The following is a 23,607-nucleotide window of genomic DNA, read 5'->3' as shown; positions in this document are numbered from 1 at the left end:
TACAACATTTTACTCTGAATGTCTCAACTTACCCATTTGTTGACTAGCAGACATACAGTGGTCCTTTGCAGCTTCCTCGAAATGGAACTTCTAGTCAGATTTCCAGGAATGGAACTTCCCGTTTTTTGTGCATGAAGCCTGTATCATTAACAAACCTTCACTCACACCCTAAACCCTGCTCTGTCCTGTTCATTTGAGCTTTGGTGATATTCCTTTTACCATATTTCACTGTGGTAAAAGCAATATTAGAAAATGAAAACAACTGCTGTCTTAAAAAACAAGGCAAGGCAAAGCAAGGAAGAATTAAAGAAAGGTTCCTACTTAGGTATTGTAGGAAAATCAGAAGAAATGCTTTTATACTCAGGAAAAAAAAACCCGAAAGCACACAATTATATTACATCTTGTTTGTTCCAAAAGAAAGAAAAGTAGTTTCCACTAGCTGTTTGGAGACACTCATAAGTTGTCTTTAGAGACTGTTGACAGCTGGTATGATAGACACAAGGTCATAAACTCTAATTAGTGTTTGCTGCCTTTTGCCGACATGCAAAGGTCATTCTAACCTTGCCCCAAAATGCAGAACGTAGGGTTTAATGGAAAGATAGAAGGGTAGCATCTCCTCATGTCCACAGTCTTCATTTGAAAATCAAATGTAGAGATTAACAAAGGAATGGTCAACACAAAGGGATGGGGGAGGGTGGTGCCTGTATGAAAAAAAAATCTGTGTTATAATTTATGTGAATAGAGTGCCCTGACTAAAACATTACTCTGAATTGTAAAATTAAGTATATTACTGTGTTTGCTCTCTTAGCCACCTGTGAAAGGAGTGCACAAGTAGAACGTGCTCATCTACCAAGTTTTCTGTCATCACCTCTATAACAAGGGAAACTGTGTACACATGTCTTTTTCTAGCCATGTAACTGGTTCCCCTTTTATTTTATTGTTTTATTTTCAGCAAAAGAGAGAGCCTGCTTATATGCTGCTCTGTGCGTGAGTTGAAGCAAAGCTCTGGATTTAGAGCACCGGGTTTCTAAGGAAGAAAATGCACATTCTTTTAGACTTTCTCATGTGTTGGTCCTTGCTGAAATGCAATGCAAAAATTACCATACTAACCACCTGCTCTTGAAAGATGTCTTGGACAAATGTAGAGCATGGTGGGTAGGTGGGATGAGGAGTCAGTGATTTGCAAAGCAATTTAAAAAGAACACAAATGCTGTTCAGTATCACAAAATTTCACACAACTGGAACTGTGTCCCTTATCAACTGTGCAGGTACAGGTGCTAGCCAATGTGGGCCTGCGAGACTTGTATAGCCATAATTTTGTCCACCACTCACTCTCCCAAAGGGGTGAATATTGCATTTTTCTAAATAACAATGTGGTTGTATGTGTGCTATGAAAGTGATGCACCTCTCTCCAAAAAAAAAGACATATTAGTAAGATAGGAAAACAGATCAACATATGGTTGTAGCCGAAGCCCTCACTCAGCATTCTTCTTTTTGAAAAACTAGACACGAAATGAATTAGCAGAAATGGCAGTTCACTTTTTAAATAAATAAGTTCAGGCTGCCTCTGCACCATTTGATATCCCCAACAACCTCCATTTAAAACTGGAGATGGACTTCTAACCATGAAGACAGCATTGTTTCTCTTAATGAAAAGTGGTTGCCCTTTTGCTCCTCACCATCCCTCTTTTTCGGTCAAGTAACCACACCCTTGTGATCTAAGCTGCCTTGGGTCCTTTTGGAAGAAAGGTGGGATATAAATAAATAAATGAGTAAATAATGATTGCATTAAGTTCTAAGTAACAGCAGGGACATTTAAATGCAGACAGGTAAAGATGCTCAGAGTTGATATACACTTGAGTTTGGAACCTGAAGTGCCTTTAAACAACAGATGAATGAATTAATGAATGAATAAACAAAATGAAGTCTAATCAGATAGGAAATGTTTCTTTTTAAGATTACAGTTCTCAGAATACAGAGTGAATAATGTTTGTAGACACAGCAGTGGGCAACATAGTCAACAAAGAAAGGGATTTGTAGACCAGTTTCAAACAAAATGCTATTTCCAGATTTGGAGTGCATACAGCTTTAAATATAAATAAACTCAGATATTAAGGAGAAAGTGTCCATCTTCTTAATTCTTTCTGCCCTTCTGGAATGAATATGATTGAACCTTTAGAAATGAAGAGTATCAGAATACCATAGAATTGGAAGCACAGAAGGGATATGAAAGAAACTTCCTGAATGAACGTGGAATCAGGTCTCTTAAGTATTGACAGAGGTGGGAAATACTTCCTCTTTTTTTTTTTTTTTTTTTGATAATGTGCTGCGCTGCAAGCGGTAAGTAGACCAGCAGATTCCAGGGGGTGGGTCCAAAGGGCTCACCTGGAAGATGAATATGAATAACATGTAGCAACAATACTTAAAGCAAGAATCTAAGACAACCTGTTTCATCCTGGAACCTTCAACTCAGTTGAAAGGCAAGGAATAAGGAGAGAAATCTATGAGACTTTGGGAGGGAAGGAACATTGGGGGGGGGGGGGGGAGCATCTCCCAAACCTACTGTGGAGGCATGGTAGAAGCACTTCAGACCTGTTTTAACCTTTTCTACATGCAGAAGGTGCTCCAACGCTTTGAATCATCTTTCCCAGTTTTACCATCTAGTTTTGAGCGAAGATGATTAAAACAGTACAGGCCATCCAAATGTAGCCATACCGTAGTTTTTGTTTCTCATGTTATATCACAGAAATATCACAGTGCTACTTCCATTATTTTTCTTTTTTTCTAGGAATTCTTTGTGGGGAATTTGCATTTTCTTCATAATTGCCTTTTGAACTGATGTTTCCATCGAGCTATCTATCACACCCGCTGGATCTTTTTCCTAGCTAGTGGCTGTGAAATAAGACCAATGTACAGTTCAGATTCCTTATTAATAACTGCATGAGTCTTGTTTGCTGTATTTTCCAGTATGGAAAAACAAAAGTAGTACTTCTGTTTAGCTTATAAATGTTACTCTTTTGGTCTGTAACTCCCAGTGGCCTTGGTAGATATGGAATTCTGAAAGTTGTAATCGAAAACAATAACCTTCAGAAGCTTTGGGTGTCAATGTGGATTGGATGCTTACTATCTGTGCAGAGCTGAATATTCCCTGCCTGAAGCCGAAGTTAGCTAAAATGCTGAGCAAAATTGTTCATATAGTCCCTTAATCCGCATTCTAAATTTGACTTCCTTAAAATCCAAAGACTGTGAGCTCTTAAACTGATGAATGGATTTCTAGCCCATTTGATTTGCATTTCTAAATGGATGGCTGTGCTTTATTTGCAGCCTTGCTGATTTAGCTGCTGGAGTTTCAGCTTGTAAGGGAAAACAGTAGTTTCTGTGCTGTGGGCTAAAAATGGAAGCAAAATTGTACATCCCTGCAGAAAACAAGGACTCAATCAATCGGTCTTCATTGGGTGCTCACAGACCCAACAAAACTAATAAAAACAATTAAAAAACGAACTGGGCATGATTTAAAAACAAATAAGTATTATAAAATGGGCAAGGATCATCTTGTGTATTCTTTGAGCCAAAAGAAGAAATCTGGCCACTAGTTCTGTTTTAGATTCATTTGGATTAGTTGGGAAATATTTTAAGTAGCCATCCAGGGTCCTACCTGGGAGATCATTCATTGCAGAGTTAAGGAGTCTGATATGCTCATTTCTGTAAAAAGTTCACACATAAAAAGGACAGGCGTCAAAGTTTCAATTTCTTTGTCATTACAGAACTATAGTCAATTTTCATATGGCAAACCATAATGGCACCATCTAAGATTGCACATGGAAGGCAGTTACTGGTAAATCTGGCTCTTGAAAAGATTTGCCAATAGTTTGGGATATTCAGATTTTCCATATATATCTGGCACTTTGGGGACATTCAAAGTTCAGACCAAAATACAGAGGTGAGCAGGTTTTGCAGGCATTTGATATGGAATATTGAAAGTCAGTACCCCATATCTAGTTTTCTAAAATAGATTTAAATGCCTTGAGCTTATGAGCGTAAAGAAAATCCATAGACAGACCTAATAAGTGATGTTGAGTAGAAACTTTTTAAAACCAGGAACTAGTGTAGATGTCTTTCTGTGTGAATATATTACAGAAGTGTCAGCATATGACACTTTAATCCAATATCTGAAAGTGTGTAGCCAGGCAGAGCATTCTAGTGATGAAACACCTGTCTCAAGTCATAAATCTGTTGCAGAGACAGACACATTCCAAGAATAAATCTTTTAAAAATTGTGAGAACACTCTCAGTATTTGGGTGAAATCCTATAATCCAGATTGGGATTCTGTATAGCAGTTGAGGCAATATCCTAGATTTAAATACCTGGATGGCAGCAAGTATAAATTGCCCTCCCCCCCATGAAGAAAAGACAAGAAATGTTCTTGGTGGTTTTATGAGCCACTTGAATGGAGCATCTGTCTCTGAGGTACTCAAGAGAGATTGTGGTGATATTATGCCCAGATATTTAAACTATTTGTCTTGACCATTTGGTTGTCCACTTTTTAAATATTATGTGTCAATCAGAGACCATATTTTTGTTTTACTAAAATTTATGGTCAACTGATTGTTCTTTCAATAAGTCATGAATACACACGTTAGAGTCGGTGTTTAAGGCCTATTTTTGATCATGACAGAAGGTCTGCATCATCTGCATACAACAGCAGGAGGCATTTGGTCTCTGCCAAACTAGGTGAACAAAAGCCTGATGCTAGGCAACGATTGATCAGATCAGACTGAATGGTTTGAAGACTAATATACAGCCTTGATGAACCCTCTAGTGGCAGGAATAGATTGTGCCAGATTACCTTCTATTATTATTATTATTTATTAAAATTATACCCCGCCTATCTGGTCGGTGAGGACCACTCTAGGCGGCTACATCTTACACCGAGCGTGGTGCCCTAGTAGAGGCTTTTAAAAAGGTACAGGAATCACTTATCTAGAGACGTATGGGACAACTTTAGCCATAGTTAGTCTCTTGATAAAGGACATTTTTTTAATGCAGTGAGAAGACCCTTACTGTAAGATCTCATGTATCTCTTGGCAAGATATTTGAGACAAGACAGTGATCTATCACTGATCTGCCCTTTCTGAAGCCTGCCTGTTCATTTCCCCACATATTTTTATCCTCTGTCTAATAGGCTAGTCTTTGGTTTAAATAAATAGCATACAACTTGCCCACAACTGAAAGTAAGCTTGTAATTTGATGAATCCCCTCTATTTCCTTTTTAAAGTTAGGTGTTACTAAGAAGGAAGCTGATTTGTACATTCTTTCAAAAAAGAAGGATTCCTTAGAATAGAAATTGATACGCTTATATGTATGCAGATGAGACCTGTATTTTTAAATTAGTTATTTCATTATAAATGCAAAGCCATCATGACATACAGCAAGCTAGCCTTAGGTTTTATTCAGTTCATTAAATCTTCCTTCCTTCCTTCCTTCCTTCCTTCCTTCCTTCCTTCCTTCCTTCCTTCCTTCCTTCCTTCCTTCCTTCCTTCCTTCCTTCCTTCCTTCCTTCCTTCCTTCCTACCATTGTACATGTAGACAAGTATAGGCACATTTAACAATCAAATTTAACATTCCATAGGTCAGCCTCTGTTCCATTCACAACTTCTCCAAGTTTGCAACAATGCAAGTCATATTTTAAACACAAATAATTTTTCATTGCCCAAATGACAGGGACATTCTCTTTCAAAAAAAGGAAGACCTCGCTCTTTGCCATCAAAATAGATCAAATCATTAGCATGCCATTAAAAGCACAGCTGGCTTAAGTGAGAAAGGCCTTGTTTGTTCTAGCACGAAAACTCTGCATCTCTGCATGTTACAAACATACCTTGCTTTCAATCTGTGCCTGGTCACTGGTGGGAAACATGGGCTTCACTTGCAAATATGGCATGTAGCTTTGAAAGAACTATGCCACTGGAAGGAAACTCCCCATTTCAAATTGCAAACCTGGTGTTTTGTCCAGTTTAACCCTCAGAAGGATGTTTGCTTGGGGATGAAATCTCTCCCTTAATATATTATTAAGTAATCAGGCCTCTATCATGAGGGGAAATCATCACTCCACTCGACCCACAAAGTGCAGTCTTATAATTTATTGGAGAGAAACATAGGAATGCTCTTTAAAAGGATGTTCATAGTATGCTGCCTTTTGCAGGTTTTGAAATGTCAGGGAAACATTGCGCAGGAGTGTGATATGTAAGTATTAGAATTATGTTCACAGGAAGAGATTGCCTGTGGAGGGACAAGAGATGGGGATCAGAGACACCTCTATTTCCTCCTAGAAATGAGCAGACTTGTATTTCTGATCCCAAGCCAAAAATCTGCACACCTCTACTTCCTATTGCTCCCTGAGGTGTATTCCCATCTGTAGCCTCTGAATCCAGCAATTCATTTCTGCTGCTTATCAATAGGAAAGCAATGCAAGAATGCAGGAAAGATCAGAAAAAGCTAGATGCAATGATAGGCAGGCATATCGTAGTTGGAGTCTAATTCTGCTTTCTGGGGTGGTGAGCTTCTGAGCTTCGGATCTGATTCCTGAAGCACAGGTCAGCTGGATTTAACTCTTTCCCAAAGCCCTAAGCCAGCAAATAATGTTTGTTTTGTTGACCCAACCAGATAAGTCTTCTCATTTATTTGTTGTTTTATTGCTGTGTTCTTGTTTACCTTCATTTCATTTTTGTTTTCAGTTGACATGTGGTCAGTAGGGTGCATCATGGGAGAAATGATTAAAGGTGCTGTGTTGTTTCCTGGCACTGATCGTATCCTTCCTATCCCGCGGGCCTTTCTAGGTACCATTTTTTCATTCCCCTTTATCTTCTTGCCCATTTGGCGTTGTTGCCCACCTACAGACCTCTGTTGGTACTTCACTTAGTGGAATAAATATCAGTTGAAGGTCCGTCCTTACAATATGTTTATTGAAAAGTCATGTGCCAACCAGCTGAATGTCTGCCATACATCTAGAATTACGTAGGCTGCCTCCTGGTTTATTAGACGCTACTTGGCAGTGTTTCTGTGTTACACTGGAACCTAAAGAATTTGGAAAAATTACCTTTTGGGATGACAACTTCCAGAATCACCTGACCAACATGGTTGGCAGCCTTGCTGGCAGAGAGATTCTGGGAATTGTATTCAAAAAAGTACCATATTTTCTATGTATAAGACTATACTATTGTCTAAAATCTTGAGACTAAAAATTGAGGGTCGTCTTATACAGAGATGTAAGTTGAGGAGAGAACAAAAACAAGTGGAGGGGAAAGCAGGGATCAAAGCGATTCTGCAGCGCTTTTATCCCTTTCCCCCTACACTTGCTAAGTCCCACTTACATTTCTTAATTTTGGATTAGAAAAGTGGGGGACGTCTTATACATGGAAAATACGGTAATTTTTGTATTGTCTGGAAACATTTTGTAGCAAAAAACCCCAAAGATGCCCAGAATATTTTCTTAGAGAGAAAATGACAAAGTGTTGAAGGATCAAGTTAGTACAGAATACTATTTATTTCATTTAGTTGTTTATTTATTTAAAACTGATTTACTGGGGGTTTCCCCCCTCTACCCTGCCTGTGAGACTAGCAGTAAAATCCTAATCATGTTCACATGGATTTAAACATTCCTAATTTCAATGGATTGTAACTGCACATAAGATTGTACCTTAATAGAACTGAAAATATAAATGCATTGGAATGACAGAAGGCATTATGTTAGTTGCTGTTTGGATAAATGGAATTCTATTGTATTCTTATGACTAGAATTTTTTTTATGGTGGTATTGACCATATTCATTTCAGATCTTGGAACAATTGCTTTTTAGGATGACAACTTCCAGAACCCTCTGAAAGTTTCTCAAAGCTATAGTTTAAAAAAAAGTAACTTTTTGAGCTCTGATTTCAGCCCTGATTCCTTAGAATAGATGAGGCTGGGAACTGCAGGTGGTAAATAAATACTGCAGCCAGCTTCCCTGTCTTCTGAGAATTTCATTGATGATGCCTCAATCCTGCCATCAAAGACATTAATAATTCTTACCAGCACATCTTCTCCACTGAATGAGTCAAACAATGGTGACTCAGTTATATCTCATAAGGAAGCAGTTGGGATCAGGGACCAGTGCTTCCAAAGCTATTGTCAAGGCATGATTTTTGTATATTACCTCATGAAGTGAGACAAATCTTCAAAAAGCTGAGTTTAATCATGGCTGTTTCATACACTGCGCAGCAACAAAGCTAAATTCTCTGCAGAGCAGAGTTTGGAAATGTTGCTTAGAGCAGTGGTCCCCAACCTTGGGCCTCCAGATGTTCTTGGACTACAACTCCCAGAAGCCTTCACCACCATCTCTGCTGGCCAGGATTTCTGGGAGTTGAAGTCCACGAACATCTGGAGGCCCAAGGTTGAGGACCACTGGCTTAGAGGTTCAACAAGTGCCACAGCCAACACCAGCTCTGATGAATGCTCCTGTATGCTAGGACTGGCACCAACAACCAGCACCCATTGACAATTGCCAAGGCACAGATACGCAGACAGGGCTTAGAGGTGCTGGTACCTACCTTGACCCAACCAGCAATGATGATAGTTTGTTCTGTCTACTAATTTCTTTTGATGAAAGTTTACGTGGCATTGAAGACTGGCTCTGGCAAGTCCTTGCTCTTTCATCATTGCCCACAATACCTTTCAGTGCATTGCTCTCGGGGAACCGTGGGAAATTTAAACATTGGGCAGATTTTCAGATCCAGTCACTGCCAGGTAAGACTGGGGCTGTCCGAAATGCACTGATTAATGAAGCCTACCTAGATGTTTTGCAGCTTCCTATTAAATTGGGTTATTGCCCTGTTTCTAGAATACCCTAGGTTGGAAACATGGATTAATCAAAGTAACACCTACCATTCTAAAGTTCCAAATCTATGCACATCCTATCGAGTTTAGTGGGACACCTAAAGATACAAGCACAGGTCTGGGCAATTAAGCAGATTTTTAAAAAATGTTCCATTTGTTGGCAATGTTACTTTTTATGGAGTGAAATTCCCAAGATTCTTCAATCAGCACCAGTGGCCATAGTGATGAGGGAATTGGGGGAATTGTCATCCTATAAAGTTATCTTTTAAAATTCTAAGAGGATCTTGAAACTAATAATTTTATCACCATTAAAACCAGCACAGAATAAGAACTGTCCTCGTTTAAAAAATGTAAAAGTCACGATGGTTTTTGTTACTCTCGAAAGCATAACATAAACACAGTACCATTTGGAGCAGTGGTTCCGAACCTTGAGTCCCCAATGTTCTTGGACTAACACTCCCAGAAGCCTTCACCACGAGCTGTGCTGGCAGGGATTTCTCGGAGATGTCGTCCGGGAACCACTGATTTAAAGGCAAATGGTGTCATGTTAAGAAAGCACCACACACATTATGTGTTATATGCTGAGTCTTGAGGGTCATTGGCCAACAGATAAGATCTGCAATGGTTCTTTAATGTGGGGTAATTCCATTTCGTCACACCATTTTTGTTGCACAGGTGTAAAATCCGAGTAGAGTTTGGTTCAATAAATACTATCCATGGGAAGAAGATTTCCCTCCACTGCCTAACTTGCCTCCCTTCGTCTTCCTTGGAACGGACTAGTTTCCATGTTTGTCACTCACTGGCAATCTTGATTGATGACTTCATTGTGTGCGTATCTCAGTTCATATATACAAACATCTTTTCATCCCAGCCCACCTTATCTGTGGTATAGTTTGTTTCTCCAGGAGGTTAATGATATTGTCACCAGCGTGCATGCTGTGTATTTTTAAGCAATCCCCCATGAAAATCTGTCCATGTTCTGAAAGCAAAAGCATATGACAAAAAAGGAGGAAGCAATCCTTCATATTATAGTATATTTCATTCATGTTTTTTTTAATGTATACATTCGCATGTGTGGCTCTACCTTTATCTTAATTCATCGCATTGCATCACATCCACTAATTGGTCGTCAGCATTCTGAACGTCTTCCAAACACAATGGGTTTTGTAGGTTTAATGACCAGAGTAGTTGCGCATAAATGATAGCAGCAGAGGAATAATTAGAAAATGTTGAGGAAAAGTTTGGTCTTTGATTACCAGGTAGCATCTTCAGAAAAACATGCTGGAGGGGAGAGGAAATAAGAAAAGTCTGAATGCATTTGAGATCTTATGCCCAGATGAAAGTCACTATTGAAGCTTGTCCTGCACATACTTTGCACAAGAATACAGCTATGCCCAGACTTGAGCCTCCTGCAGCCATTTTAATATCCCTCTCCTATATCAAATATTTTGGTTATTTCAAGGAAAGAAACTTCCTTTTTTTGGGGCTACACCCCCCTCCATGCTTGCTGTGGGTGTCTGGGAGCTCTACTCCAATTTACTCTGCATTTTGAAACTCACTTTTACAAAACATGCCTGACATGGATATTTGCCATTTTCAAGGTCAAATGTATGAGACTTGATCAAAGTCCTAAGAGCGTTGTAAGATTTATAACACCCCTTAGAAATCTGAGTCTGTGAGTTCCCTCACAGCTGACATTTATCTCTAAAAGGGTTGATTCCAGTGTGAAATCAGATAACTTTTCCAATCCCATCAATGTTCAGTCATGGTGAAATAAGTCTTCTCTAGACATCTACATCGACAACATAACCTGTCATTATTTATCTATATTGCTATAACATTTATAACACCCCTTGGTAGCTTGTGTGGGTCTGTCACACCATCATTTCTGGAACTTTCATATGCTTTTCTGCTCGGTCCACGAGACAGTGGTGCCAAGCCTGGTGAAGACCTCTAAGAGTTAAAAGGTAGCATCTGTTTGTGATTCATTTTAGTGAACTAATAAATGTATCCTCTATCTTCAGATTGAGTACAAGGACAGTATGACTTTTCTTTTTCTATTCCAAAAAAGCAATTTTTCCACATTCTGGGTGAGCTTATTGCAGTCCTACAATCTGCTATTATCCAGCACACCATGGATCCATGATAGAATTTGGAGGCATTACTTTTGGGTGTACATGTGTAAGAATCCACCAACCACCATGGTTAGTGACCATGCTGGCTGGGGGCATTTTGTAAGTCTGAAAATGTAATGTGTCCAAGAGCTGCCCTGTGGAATTGAATCGTATTAATTTAAAATGACAGGCTCCAAGCCACCCTAGTGCTGCTGATCAGTAAGATCAGGCTTAAAGAGATGAGATAGTGATAAGATTTTTAAAAAGTCAACCTTGGCAGGGGCTGTTTAGTACTTACACACAGATGCTATCGGCTGTTACCCGTCTTGCATGCAAACATATGGCACACTGTATTCGTGAAGGCTTTCATGGCCGGGATCTAATAGTTGTTGTGGTTTTTTTCGGGCTCTCTGGCCGTGTTCTGAAGGTTGTTCTTCCTAACGTTTCGCCAGTCTCTGTGGCCGGCATCAAAAAAAACCACAACAACCATATGGCACACTCACACTTGTTTAGACTGGGACCTTGGATTCTACTCAGTAATATTTGTTTTTCTACTGGAAGCCATTCTTTCAATAGAGGAGCAGATTCTTATTGTTTGAATGTGCAATGTACGAAGCTGTATCCACGAGCCATATAAGGTGGTTCAACCCACAAAGGTTTAACAAAGCCTACATGTCCCTGCATGTTCATCCACATCCTTCCAGACTAGAAAAATTGTGCTGATATGTGTTATGAGCCATGAAATCTGATCCAACTAATAGCGACCCTGGTAGGGTTTTCAAGGTAAGTAAGATTTTTTAGACATGGTTTTACCAGTGATTTGCCATGGCTCAGTTGGGATTTGAATACAGGGCTCCTGGGGTTTAGCCTATCACTGTTTGGAAATATGGTAGACAGAAAGATCTCAAGTACATGCAGGGCTACAAGGTATATTCGGTGGCCTGAGTTTGGCTCATTGGACTACAGGATGTGTCAGTCAGTAGTACAGGTATGCAGCCGTATGCCGTCTCTTTTCCTGAAATTTAATGGTGCCTTCCCATAGTTGTTTTTATGTTGTTGTTTTTTCACCACTGGCTCATGGATTACAAGTATAATTACAAAGATTCCTCACCTAACTGTATATATATTTTATATATCTTTATTTTTTTTTAAAAAAAATAGAGAAGTACTCCTGTTGAACAGAAGGCTGGACTTCATGGTCCTATAGGACCCATCCAACTCCATTATTCTATGACTTTTATGTCTCCTTTAAATGTATTACCAGAACTGAAAGAGAAGATAAAGATATCTCATATAATGCATTTTAAAAGCCCGGCTTCCTTCAAACAGCTGCATACTTATTAAAATTTGTTCAGAGTCTCTATAATTAAACCATTAAAAGCGTTTTGCTATAGAAATAACTCCCTAGAAACCAGCTACGAATGGCTGGTGATTTGTTTGAAATTTGTTCTTAATTGTGTTGGTATTCTTAAACAAATATGGGGGAAAAGTGCTATGAAGGCTTCATTTCCTGTAAGGCTGTGTAACATTTTCTTTTTCTCTTTTTTTTTCCTCATTTACTGAGTAACTTTCCACAGTGTGGGGAGAAATCTCTCAATCTTAAATGTGTGTAGGGTTGTGGTTTTTTTAAGCTTTATTTTTGCAAAACCAATTTCTGTCATTACTTCTCTGTATTCTACATGCATAGCTAAGGGTGGATGAATGTCAGTTATGCTTTCTTCCACACTTGGCTATTTAAAAATCTTTAATTCTTTCCGTCACACTTATGAAGAGCCTGGTAAATTTTGGTATAACAATAAAGCTATAGAACAATGACATATTATGACAAGAATACATTGAACAAAACAAAATTCTAGAGCACCTGCACTGGCCATATTTAATAATTACAGCTCTCTCCATATGCAGAGAGAACCATGGTGTGCCTTCGTACCTTGTAAATGTTAGAAGTGAGAAGCCACTCACACACATACACAACAGGGTGTGTATGAGAGAGCGCTAAGGAACTCATTACCACAAACATGGTTGAAAGCACAGGAATTCAAACTCAAGTTAAGGAGGCACTCAAAGCCTTCTGCTTCAATAAATAAATCTGTCAGTTTTGCTTTTGCCTGTCTTCCCCGTCTTCCTCAAATTTCATATTATTTCCATCCTGTTCATGGAGATATTTAAACAGTGATCAGCATGGTGGTAAAAACTAAATTCCAAAGCCCATACTAGGCTGATACCTTTACTAGATGCACCTCCCTCCAAAAAAGAGGGGGGCAAACAGAAAAGAATGGAAGCCTTTGAGATTGCCATGTCTTCAATAGACAGGATTTGCAAAAGCAAGCAGAAAAGCAAAAGCAAGGGGTTGAGGTGGCCCTTTAAGTCATCATGTTTTTGTGAGATATAATGGAGAAGGCAGGATGCCAGCAACCGAATGGAGCTCAGCTGATTATGTGCTGGGGCCAGATTTCACCACAGGCATGGCAGAAGTGAAGAAGTCACAAACATTTGGCCCTTCTTCTTTAGACAACATAAATTCACAGGACAAAATCTGTGAATTTTGGGAACCAAAAAACAAAACAAAACAAAAACAGCATTTCTCCCGTTAAAAACTTTTTTTCACAGCCCACATAGTTATAGGCATAGAATGCAGTTTTTAGAACTGAGCAGTTTTTATCCTCTTTTCTGCTTTGAAGGTACCTCACAACTGGAAAGCCCTGAAGATTTTAATTTTTTTTTTTTTTGTAATCTCAGACAATGTACAAAACCACTGTAGTCCCAGACAATATGTAAAACCATTGTGCAAAGCACTGGGTAGCCTAAATACATGTAGTCATTATCCTGGTTCCATCCTTTGTTCATAGATTGGGGCTTCTGAATGTATCTGAATTCAGTTGTTTCACTCTCTAATCTTCCTTTGAAGTTTTTTCGCCCCACAATAGTCACTTTGAGATCAGTGACAGAGTATCCTGAGAAAACAAGCAGAGCAGGGCTTTGCATGACATCCAGACCCCATTAATGATTCAATGTGCCTGAAAGCCTACAACAAAGTCTATTTTTAAAGCTGCTTTATAATCCTGGCTTGTTTGGCATGCTAAACCATAATCCTAGATTCTCTGTATGCTGTTTCTCACTATAGTCATCATGGCTAGTAGCCTCTGATAATTCAGCATGGGAGGATTTGGGGTTACCTTTTATTGAAAAAGTCATATCTGTAGCTATTTTTAAAAAGTTGCATCTATGTGTATGCACATGCATGTGCATGTGTGTGTATGCATGCTTGTGTGCATGCATGTGCATTTGTGTACACACATATATTGTACACACATAACTATATCTTTGTATGTCTGAAGAATATCTCTATGTATTTGAATAAAAATTACAGAGCCAGAATATTTGGGCTTAGCTTGCACATTGTGAAAAAAGTGAATGAGTTTCCACCCACCCACCCTCCTTGGTCATTGCTAGTACAATTGAGAGAAACAACACGAACATTTGCATACATGTGTACAAATAAATTGGTGTTTGCCCCCGCAGGGACTGATTCTGTAACAGTATCTTCCAGTGTGCAGTATCTTATTCCCTAGAACAGTGGTTTCCAACCTTGAGTCCCCAGATGTACATGGACTACAACTCCCAGAAATCCTGGCCAGCACAGCTCGTGGTGAAGGCTTCTGAGAGTTTTAGTCCAAGAGCACGTGGGGACCCAAGATTGGGAACCACTTCCTTAGAAGAACACACATTTCTAAATAACAAAGGATGTTCAATGAAGTGCAAAAAGAGGAATGGATTTCTGCAGAGAAGTCTTACAAAGAAGTCAGACTGGATTTTGCCATCGTAGGCCAACCCCCCCCCCCCTTTTGGTAGACACCAAGCTACTTTCTGATGAATAGGAAAAGCCATTAGGAACTCTTTTTCTGACCTTCTTTGGGTAGTGTGGCTTCGTTTCTTCTGTTGGATTATCTGTGTGTAGCAAAGCACTTTGTCAGAGTGCTGCATTTTGAGAATTCTGTTTGTCCTTCAAGGTGCCCAGCTCTCCCTGTGAATCACTTTTAAGAATGTTTAGTTTGCCCTTGCAGTGCAAAGCTACTGCCACTTCGCTGACTCCTGCATAATCTTGATGAAGTATGGATGTTTTGCTCATTATGTTACTAGTCATCAGGGGAGTATTTCTGGTGCCATTATTTCATCTCCTTAATGGTTGTGAAGACTTATCATTATCGGGACTTTTTCTGCTTTGGCTACCATGTGCTTAAAGCACCCATAAATCAGTCAGGAGGCAGGAATAGGAATTGTGGTCACAAATCCATGAGGTTAACATATGATTTGGACTGCAGTCTTCTACAAATCAGTGAAGCTAGCATCTGCTATACTTCAAGTCTTTTGGCTTCTTTGGGCTGTGTATGAAACTGCCTTAATACAATCTTACTCCCTAGTAAACTGTAAACTTTTGTGAATTGAATCCTCTTGGTCTTCTTTAATCGTTTTGGATTTAGAGATAAGTGCAAAAGGTCTTGGAATTCTTTGCTGCTCCTTTCCTTAATTATTTCTCACTCAGATATTGATCAGTGGAATAAAGTAATTGAACAGTTGGGAACCCCCTGCCCTGAATTCATGAAGAAACTGCAGCCAACAGTGCGGAACTATGTGGAAAACCGACCTAAGTATGCTGGCCTCACTTTCCCCAAGCTTTTCCCAGACTCTCTTTTTCCAGCTGATTCCGAACACAACAAACTCAAAGGTAAGAACAAAGAAGGGGTACCAATCCTGCCTGAACATGTTTGATGAGAACAGCGATGCCTTGCAGTGGAAATGTATTTAGTAGAGTTTTATCCCACTTTTCTTTCATCGAGTGGAACTCGAAGCAGGATCCATAGGATCAGCCAGGAATTCTCCTCATCCTTGGGCTGGCCAGATCTGACCTACATCAACCTTTCTGAATCATGTAGCCTTTGGTGATGTCCTGGGAAATGTTGGAACAGTGGCCTTGGGAAATCTCTGGAAAGATGGTCTCTATTTTTTATCCTCTTTTAGTATTACTCAGTCAAACCAGTGGCTCGAGTGATGTCATTGTTGTTTAAGGATCACATACAGAAAATGTTATGCAGTGTGTGTGTTTTAAACTTGTCATTAATCAGTCTTCATAGGGCTTTTGAGTGATCCATTCTGGATGGAGAATTGGAAGTATTATTTTGAGCGACATCTCTCAGAATCTCCCAACTACTATGCCAACTTTTGATTTGGCTTTAGACGTCATTATGTAATCAGGGCTACATAGGAAATGATACCTGACAATTTGTTGATGAAAATATGGAGGGGAATTGTACCGAATAGTACTAGAAGATGTGGTTACAGAGTACAGTGGTGCCTCGCTAGACAATGATAATCCATTCCACTGAAATCGCTGTTTAGTGAAATCATCATCTGTTTAATGCGTTCCAATGGGGAAGAATCGTCGTTGTCTAGCGAAGATCAGCCATAGGAAAGCCACTTTGCAAACCGCCAATCAGGTGTTTAAATAGCTGTCTTGTGAAGCTTAGGTCCCGAAAACACCCGTTTTGCGAGCACGGAGGGAGCTGTCAAAATCGTTGTCTAGCGAAAATTGGTTTGAGAAGCAGGGAGCAAACACTGTCCAGCGAAATTCCTCCATAGGAATCACTGTTTTGCAAATCGCTATAGCGATTGCAAAAAGTCAATGTCTAGCGAAAAACTGTCATGCGGGGTAACTGTCTAGCAAGGCACCACTGTATATGAGTGTTTGTGTGCACATATACACAGACGTGAGCAGGTGTATATGTCCCTTTCTATAGAGTTCGAAAACTTTGCTCAAGATCTTGGGTTTTAGACCTCTAACCAAAGCAGCTGCATAAGAAGACACTACTGTATAGGTATAGTTAAGAGATGGATGGATCCGTTCTGTTTCCACCTTGTGTCAGTTATGTTCATATTTATTCCTAAGTCTTCTCTGTCCTGTTTCCACATTAATTAACATTTTAAAGAAATCTGAAAAAAACTCGGTGATGTTTATTTTTGCCTCTTTTGTCACAACCCTCACCTGCTTTGAAATGTCGCTCCAGTCCTTATTCTTTGCAGTCTTCCGCTCCCATGAAACACATGGGGGAGGTGTTTCCCCCCCCCCATAGCATAGGGGTGAGGAAATAGATTGGGCCCCGGTGCTTCCCTGTTTGTTTCAGAGAACATTTCTTGATTTCAACCAGGCTGAGAATAAAAGCCTCATGAAATCTTACTAGAAGGAATTAAATTGTGAAGGCTCCTGATCGGGATGCTTTGAATTTCAGTCTGTGTTAGTGGGATAGCAGGCAGTGCCATGTTAAGCATTAGCAGCCAAAGTCTGCTCCTGGCAACCAAATGCCGTCTGGATTACAATGGTGCCAGATGAGGGGTTGCCATTGTCTGCAGTGACAAGAACATAGATGATTTCACACAAATGGAAACCATGATTGTCTGCCACAGAATGACAAGCTTTTCGGGCAAACAATGATTGATGTGTGTTTAAAATAGAAAAAAGGCTTCCGATTACCGTTCCGGAGCCTTCTGCAAACTTGAAGCGTGTATCTGCTTTGCACACATGGATTCTCAAGGTTGCTTGTTGTGGTGATGCATAATGTTTTTTTAATCTGCTGCAATTTGCATGCCATTACCCACAATGCTTTTTCTCACCATACAGCAAGCCTGTTTGTCTGCTCCCTGGTGTGTGTGTGGGGTGATTGTAGGCTTGCCCAAATGTCTTACAGAAGCTTTGAGCTCTTCCTATAATCCAGCCATCTGATGCCAACCCACTCCAATGATGAAATAGAATAATGGACTTACATGGCATTTAAAGCCAGATGCAGAGAGAATGATAATTAAGACATTCTTTCACTCACTGGTTCCCTGGACAAAGGCTATAAACACATTCTGTACGCAAACCGATATGGCTGTTTCTGTGTTCCTACACTTCTCTAGTTCCTAAAAACACCTCATCTTTCTTGATAACAAGGCCCTAAATTCTTTTCCATTAAAGAATGTGTATTGCATCCTTTTATAGCACGAAGTGGTACTTTTTGACATTTGGCTGTCACCCATGAAAAATATTTACAAGCAATCTTTATGTCCCTGAAATTCCTTATGCTCTTTTTCCCCCCAGAGAGAACTCACATTTGTCTAACCCAGTGGTTCTTAACCTTTGTTACTCGGATGTTTTTGAACTGCAACTCCCAGAAACTCCAGCCAGCACAGTTGGTGGTGAAGGCTTCTGGGAGTTGCAGTCCAAAACTCCTGAGTAACCCAAGGTTAAGAACCAGTGGTCTAACCCATCATTTTCTGAAGTACACTTACTCACAACTTTCATTTTCTGTTCCCCACAGTTTAAACTGTGAATTTAATAGCAATGAAAACAATTATAACAGCAAAAGTACTCCTGCTAATGTAATGAATGCTTTGTTTGTGTGCGATGTCAAATGAACCATCGCATGGCATTTTAGTCTAAACGGGCAGAATTGTTTTACTTACACTAGTATAGTTGAGTTGATGCAATTCAGTATAACTATTAGGGCTAAAGTAAAACTACTCACATGATTTTTTTCCCCTTCGTTCACATTTGGGCAAGCAGGGACAGCTTTATTAGATGGGAACCACTGGGCTAATACCCACCCCATGCTCTGCCTGTTTTGCAGGAATATACAGTACAGGGTATAGTTAAACCATGTAAGAAAAGACACAAATTAGATGCAGTTGGTTCTGCTTCTGGTGAGCTGAACCTTCATTTCACCCTTCTGGGAACATCATTTGTGCCTATGGGACTGGCATTCTGCAGATTGTAGTCCTTGGAGGTCTTATACACCAGTGGTCCTCAACCTTGGGCCTCCAGATGTTCTTGGACTACGACTCCCAGAAGCCTTCACCACCACCTCTGCTGGCCAGGATTTATGGGAGTTGAAGTCCAAGAACATCTGGAGGCCCGAGGTTGGGGACCACTGTTATACACAATCTCCTGTGGGTCTCCAGAGTGCTGCCACACCGTCACCTAATCTCCTCCATGCATGGTGCCGCTGGAATGTGGTTGGTGAAGACAACACTGAGATGAATCATCTCAGTGCATTGTTTTCTCCAGCGCAACTGCACTCTGCTCACCAATAAATTGTGAAAGTACCATTTAAGAATGAAAGGCAGAAAGTGGAGATGGCTGTCGTAGTCCACGCTCTTCACTAGCACAATAACACTCCTTTGGTAGGATGCCAAGAGCATGATTTAGATGAGAAGAAAGACTCACTGGAAGAGTCATCTCCATGAACTGTCTTCTCATCTAAAGCATGCCCTGTATGTGTTCATATATATATATATATATAATATAATATATATAATATATAATAAAATAAAGACAACAGTAATACTATAATTCAAGATGGCAAAAGTAATTTGGTGATGATAGGAGGGAAAGCCTGCCTAAAGAGCCAGGTCTTAAGTTTGCTTTTAAAAACACCCAACAAGGGAGCCAGACAAATCTCAGCCGGCAGACTGTTCCAGAGGCAAGGGGCCACTGCCAAGAAGGCCTGGTTTCTTGTTCTTTCTCTCCTGGCCACCCTAGGCATTAAGCCCCTCAGCCTAATCTTCCTAATCTTCTAGTCTTGGCTAGAACGAGTGATTTGGGTAAATCTAGATGGGAGGAGGCGTTCCACTAGATATCGAGGTCCTAAATTGTTTAGGGTTTTGTATGTCATCATTAACACCTTGAAATCAATACAGAAACAAACGGGCAGCCAATGCAAGGCAGCCAGAGTGGGGGAAATACGCTGATATTTTCTCACCTGGGTGAGAAGTCTGGCCACCGCATTCGCATCATTTGAAGCTTCTGCGTCAATCTCAAAAGTAGCCCCATGTAGAGCGCATTACAGTAGTCTAATCTCGAGATTACAAGTGCATGGACCAGAGTGGTGAGCACCCCAATATCAAGATAGGGACGCAGCTGGGCAATCCGCCACAGATGGAAATAGGCGGAGCAGACCACTGACGCTACCTGGGTTTCCATGGTGAGAGCCAGATCCAGATGGACCCCCAAGCTGCGAACCTCACCCTTTGCATTGAAAGTCGCCTAGAGTGGTCCATCGGTCCAGATAGGCGGGGTATAAATCAAATAAATCAAATAAAAATAAAATAAAGTCACTCCCCCAAAAGAGAGAGAATTTCCCAAACTACTGATGGTGGGGCCACCCACCCTCAGGTCCTCCATCTTGTCTGGGTTCAGCCTCAGTCTATTCTCCTGCATCCATTGTAGTACAGCCTCTATGCAGCGTTGAAGGGACAGAACGGCATCCATTGTTGTTGGAAAAACGTAGATGTAGAGCTGGTTACTGATGGCACATCAGCATACTGATGACACGAAGCCCCACACCCCCTGATGACCCCACCCAGTGGCCTCATATAGATGTTAAACAGCATTGGGGAGATAATCAAGCCCTGCGGAACCCCACAATTGAGACTCCACCGGGCCGATACGCTCTCTCCAAGCTGTACTCTCTGAGAACGGTGCCCCAAGAATGATCAGAGCCAGGCAAGTGCCAGACCACCGATTCCCAATTGGGAGAGCCTCCCTAGGAGGATACTGTGGTTGACGATATCAAAGGCGACTGAGATATCAAGGAGGACCAACAAAGACATTATGCCCCTGTCAGCCTCCCTCAACAGGTCATCAAACAAGGTGACCAATGCCGTTTCCGTGCCGTGGTGCAGCCTGAAACCCAACTGGAACGGATCCAGGGCATTAGTTTCATCCAAAAGTACCTGGAGCTGGTCAGCCACCACCCTCTATACCACTTTGCTAAGGAAGGAAACATTGGCGACAGGCCTATAGTTGCCAATGTTGTCTGCCGCCTAACTCGGTTTCTGTCGGCCTAATGAGTGTCTCCTTGAGAGAGAGACACTCATTGATTGAGAGACCCATTAATTATTGCAGTGGCCCAGTAGTCAGTCTCTAGATGAGAAGGGCCTGGGAATCCTTTTTATGTGGAGTTTGCAGAATTTATTAAGTCTTTGATGCCTAGTACTGAAGTGGGTGGGTTGAGAAATAGAGACACATACAGTATGTCTTATGAAATAAGGTGAACGCACCCTCCACAGGTATACTTATTCACCTTTATGTGGGTCAAGGTGAGTGCTGATGTGGATGTTGGTGGGGAATCTTTTCTGCCACTAGTGTTTCTGTTCAGCTGATCCTTTAAAAAACATGCAGCAAATGAGAATGGGTGGAGGATATTGAATGTCATATGAAGAATTACAGATGATTGTTAACAAAGACAAGACAGGAGCAAGAGAGGAAAAATGCTGGGCATGAAGTATTTAGCTTATGGATAGCTTTTAAATTTTATTTTTATTTGTGTGGTAGAGGTTGTAGTTGGTAAGAAAGAAAAGACTGGATTCACACCCACACTTGTGACATCTGTGTGTTTTGACTGACAGATGCAGGAGAGCTGATTCAGATTCAGACAAAAGCTGGCTTCCCTCCTCAATGTCAGTCACCGAAATGAGCTTTCATCAGGGGATTAATCAAGCTCAGTCTGTCAGAATGGCTGAAAGGCTGGTCTGTGTTGGCCCAGTTCCCTATTTTACTTGCTCTTCCCACAGGCCCCCTGCATCCCAAGGGATATGAATAGTAAAACACATCGCCATTGCTGAATCTGTTTTCCCCCTGCTGTAAATGGAACAGATTTAGGCTCCCATTGCCACAGCAATCAGAAAGCTTCAATTGCTGGCGCAGATATTCTCCTTCCTGTTGGGGATGCAGTTACTCCCGTCAAAAGAGAGATCATGGTGGATCACTATATTTTTGTTATCCACCTAGACAATGTAAAGTTGGTTGGATGAAGATCAGTGGAATAGCTATGTCAGGCAGGATCTGTAACTGAAATTTGAAATCCTTGCATGGAGTGGGCTGTATAGACTGGGAGGGTGATGGGACCTGTGTGGCTTTAAGCAGAGCCATAAACTTTCCCCATATATCCGATTGTGAATGTAGCTGCTTAAGTAGCTGTAAACATAGAGGTGATTCACACACAGAGAAGGAATGTGTCATGTGGTTTGGGAGAATGCCTAAATTTGAATAAGTTCAACAAAATGCATTTGTGCTTGTGTGTGTAACTCTTAAGAGGATAGTCACATCATCTGCACCGTTGGTCGAGATAGGCGGGATAAAAATCAAATAAATAAATAAATAGCCAGGTAGGGTCTCAGGATACTCAGTGGCTACAACATGGTAACAGATAGATTGTTGCTTAGGGAAGGAGAAAAGAAAGAAGAATGGGTTGCACAGGGTAACATCCTGAGTAGCAGCATTTGATATTAAGATATTTTCCTGGGGGAGCATTTCTGCCCTTCCCTGGACATTGGAGGGGGTGCACACTCTCCCAGGCCTTTGGGGACATGATTTGCATTTGGGGGACAATTTTCAGGAGGGGGGTAAGGAATCTTGAGGATGTCCTGTGAACCTGGAGGCAGGGCAAAAAGCGGCATATGAGCTGTTCCCCCCTCCCCCCCCCCCATGCTCACACACACAGTAGGATACTGCTGGCCATTCCTGACTTTGGTACAGTGGTGCCTCACTTAACAACGTTAATTCGTTCCAGCGAAATCGCTGTAGAACGAAAATGCCGTAAAGCGAAAAAAGCCATTGAAATGCATTAAAACCTGATTAATGCATTCCAATTGGCTAAGAACTCACAATCCAGCGAAGATCCTCCATAGGGACGGCCATTTTCGGGTGCCTGTGCAGCAAAAATGGCTCCTAAACACAGCGGGGAGCCATTTTGAGCACTTGGTGGCCATTTTGAAACCCACCGATCAGCTGTTTTGATCGTCGGGAAGCAAAAATCGGTTCCCGAAAGAGGAAACCTATCATTGTGCAGCGAAATTCCCCCGTTTAAAACGTTGTTTTGCAATCGGTTTTGCGATCGCAAAAACCTCGTCGTAATGCAGATTCGTCATTAAACGGAGCGCCGTCTTGTGAGGCACCACTGTATTCTGGAAATGTAGTCCTCAAAAATTACTTTTCCATAATCCACAAGTGCCCCGAACCCATCAAACAATGGAAACAAGGAATCAGTACACTAGCTTTGCCTCCCTCCAGCAGCTGGGAGCCAGGATACTGTCTGCCACCAGGGAATTTATTCTACTTGTGTAAGTTCTCAGGCAAGCAGCTGCAAAACAAGACAGGGCTTGTTTTGCAGGGCTTTTGATGGTTACACAAAAGTGGGAATTCAGGCAGATGAGTGATGCCCAGAGAAATTCTTGCTTCTGCTTGTATATTAAAAATGTGGGTCTCTTTAAGCTCTCTTTAAGATCCAGTCACCCTCCTAGACTTACAGTATGATGTACAACTCCAGTTTTATCGGGTCCTAAATCCCTATAAAAGCAATCCCTCTGGTGTAGAAACTCTTCCAGGTCATGGAGGGCAAAAAAAAATTATGATGGAAGGGATGAAGCGATCACATTTGTCCCTCATTTGGCTGTTATCTCCTGAAAGGAGCTGACACTTGAATGGCGCTAATTGTGAATTGAAAAGATTTTTTTTTTGTCTTGTAGCTTGATGACCAACCTTCTAGAGGGATACATCCCAATTTGACCATTAAAATTATTGGACTATATTTG

At 40.9% G+C, this 23,607-nt stretch overlaps 1 protein-coding gene across 25 annotated transcripts in view; it reads left to right on the top strand.

The window, feature by feature from the left end:
* The window catches only part of MAPK10 (mitogen-activated protein kinase 10), a 254,583-nt gene that overhangs the window by 197,762 nt on the left and 33,214 nt on the right, over positions 1-23,607 (top strand). For 19 of the 25 annotated variants that reach the window (XM_020805388.3, XM_078394537.1, XM_078394531.1 and 16 more), the window contains one exon: positions 15,527-15,709. In XM_020805388.3, coding sequence (XP_020661047.1) covers positions 15,527-15,709 — 183 coding nt within the window. Of the gene's footprint in view, positions 1-6,732; positions 6,805-15,526; positions 15,710-23,607 lie in introns of all 25 variants that reach the window. The other 6 variants (XM_078394527.1, XM_078394540.1, XM_078394534.1 and 3 more) reach the window with 1 other exon arrangement.

The sequence above is a fragment of the Pogona vitticeps genome, chromosome 5 (genome assembly GCF_051106095.1).
Source record: "Pogona vitticeps strain Pit_001003342236 chromosome 5, PviZW2.1, whole genome shotgun sequence".
In the NCBI taxonomy this organism is placed as follows: domain Eukaryota; kingdom Metazoa; phylum Chordata; class Lepidosauria; order Squamata; family Agamidae; genus Pogona; species Pogona vitticeps.
Note: the sequence above shows the minus strand (reverse complement) of the source record. Positions and strands in the feature narration are given on the sequence as shown.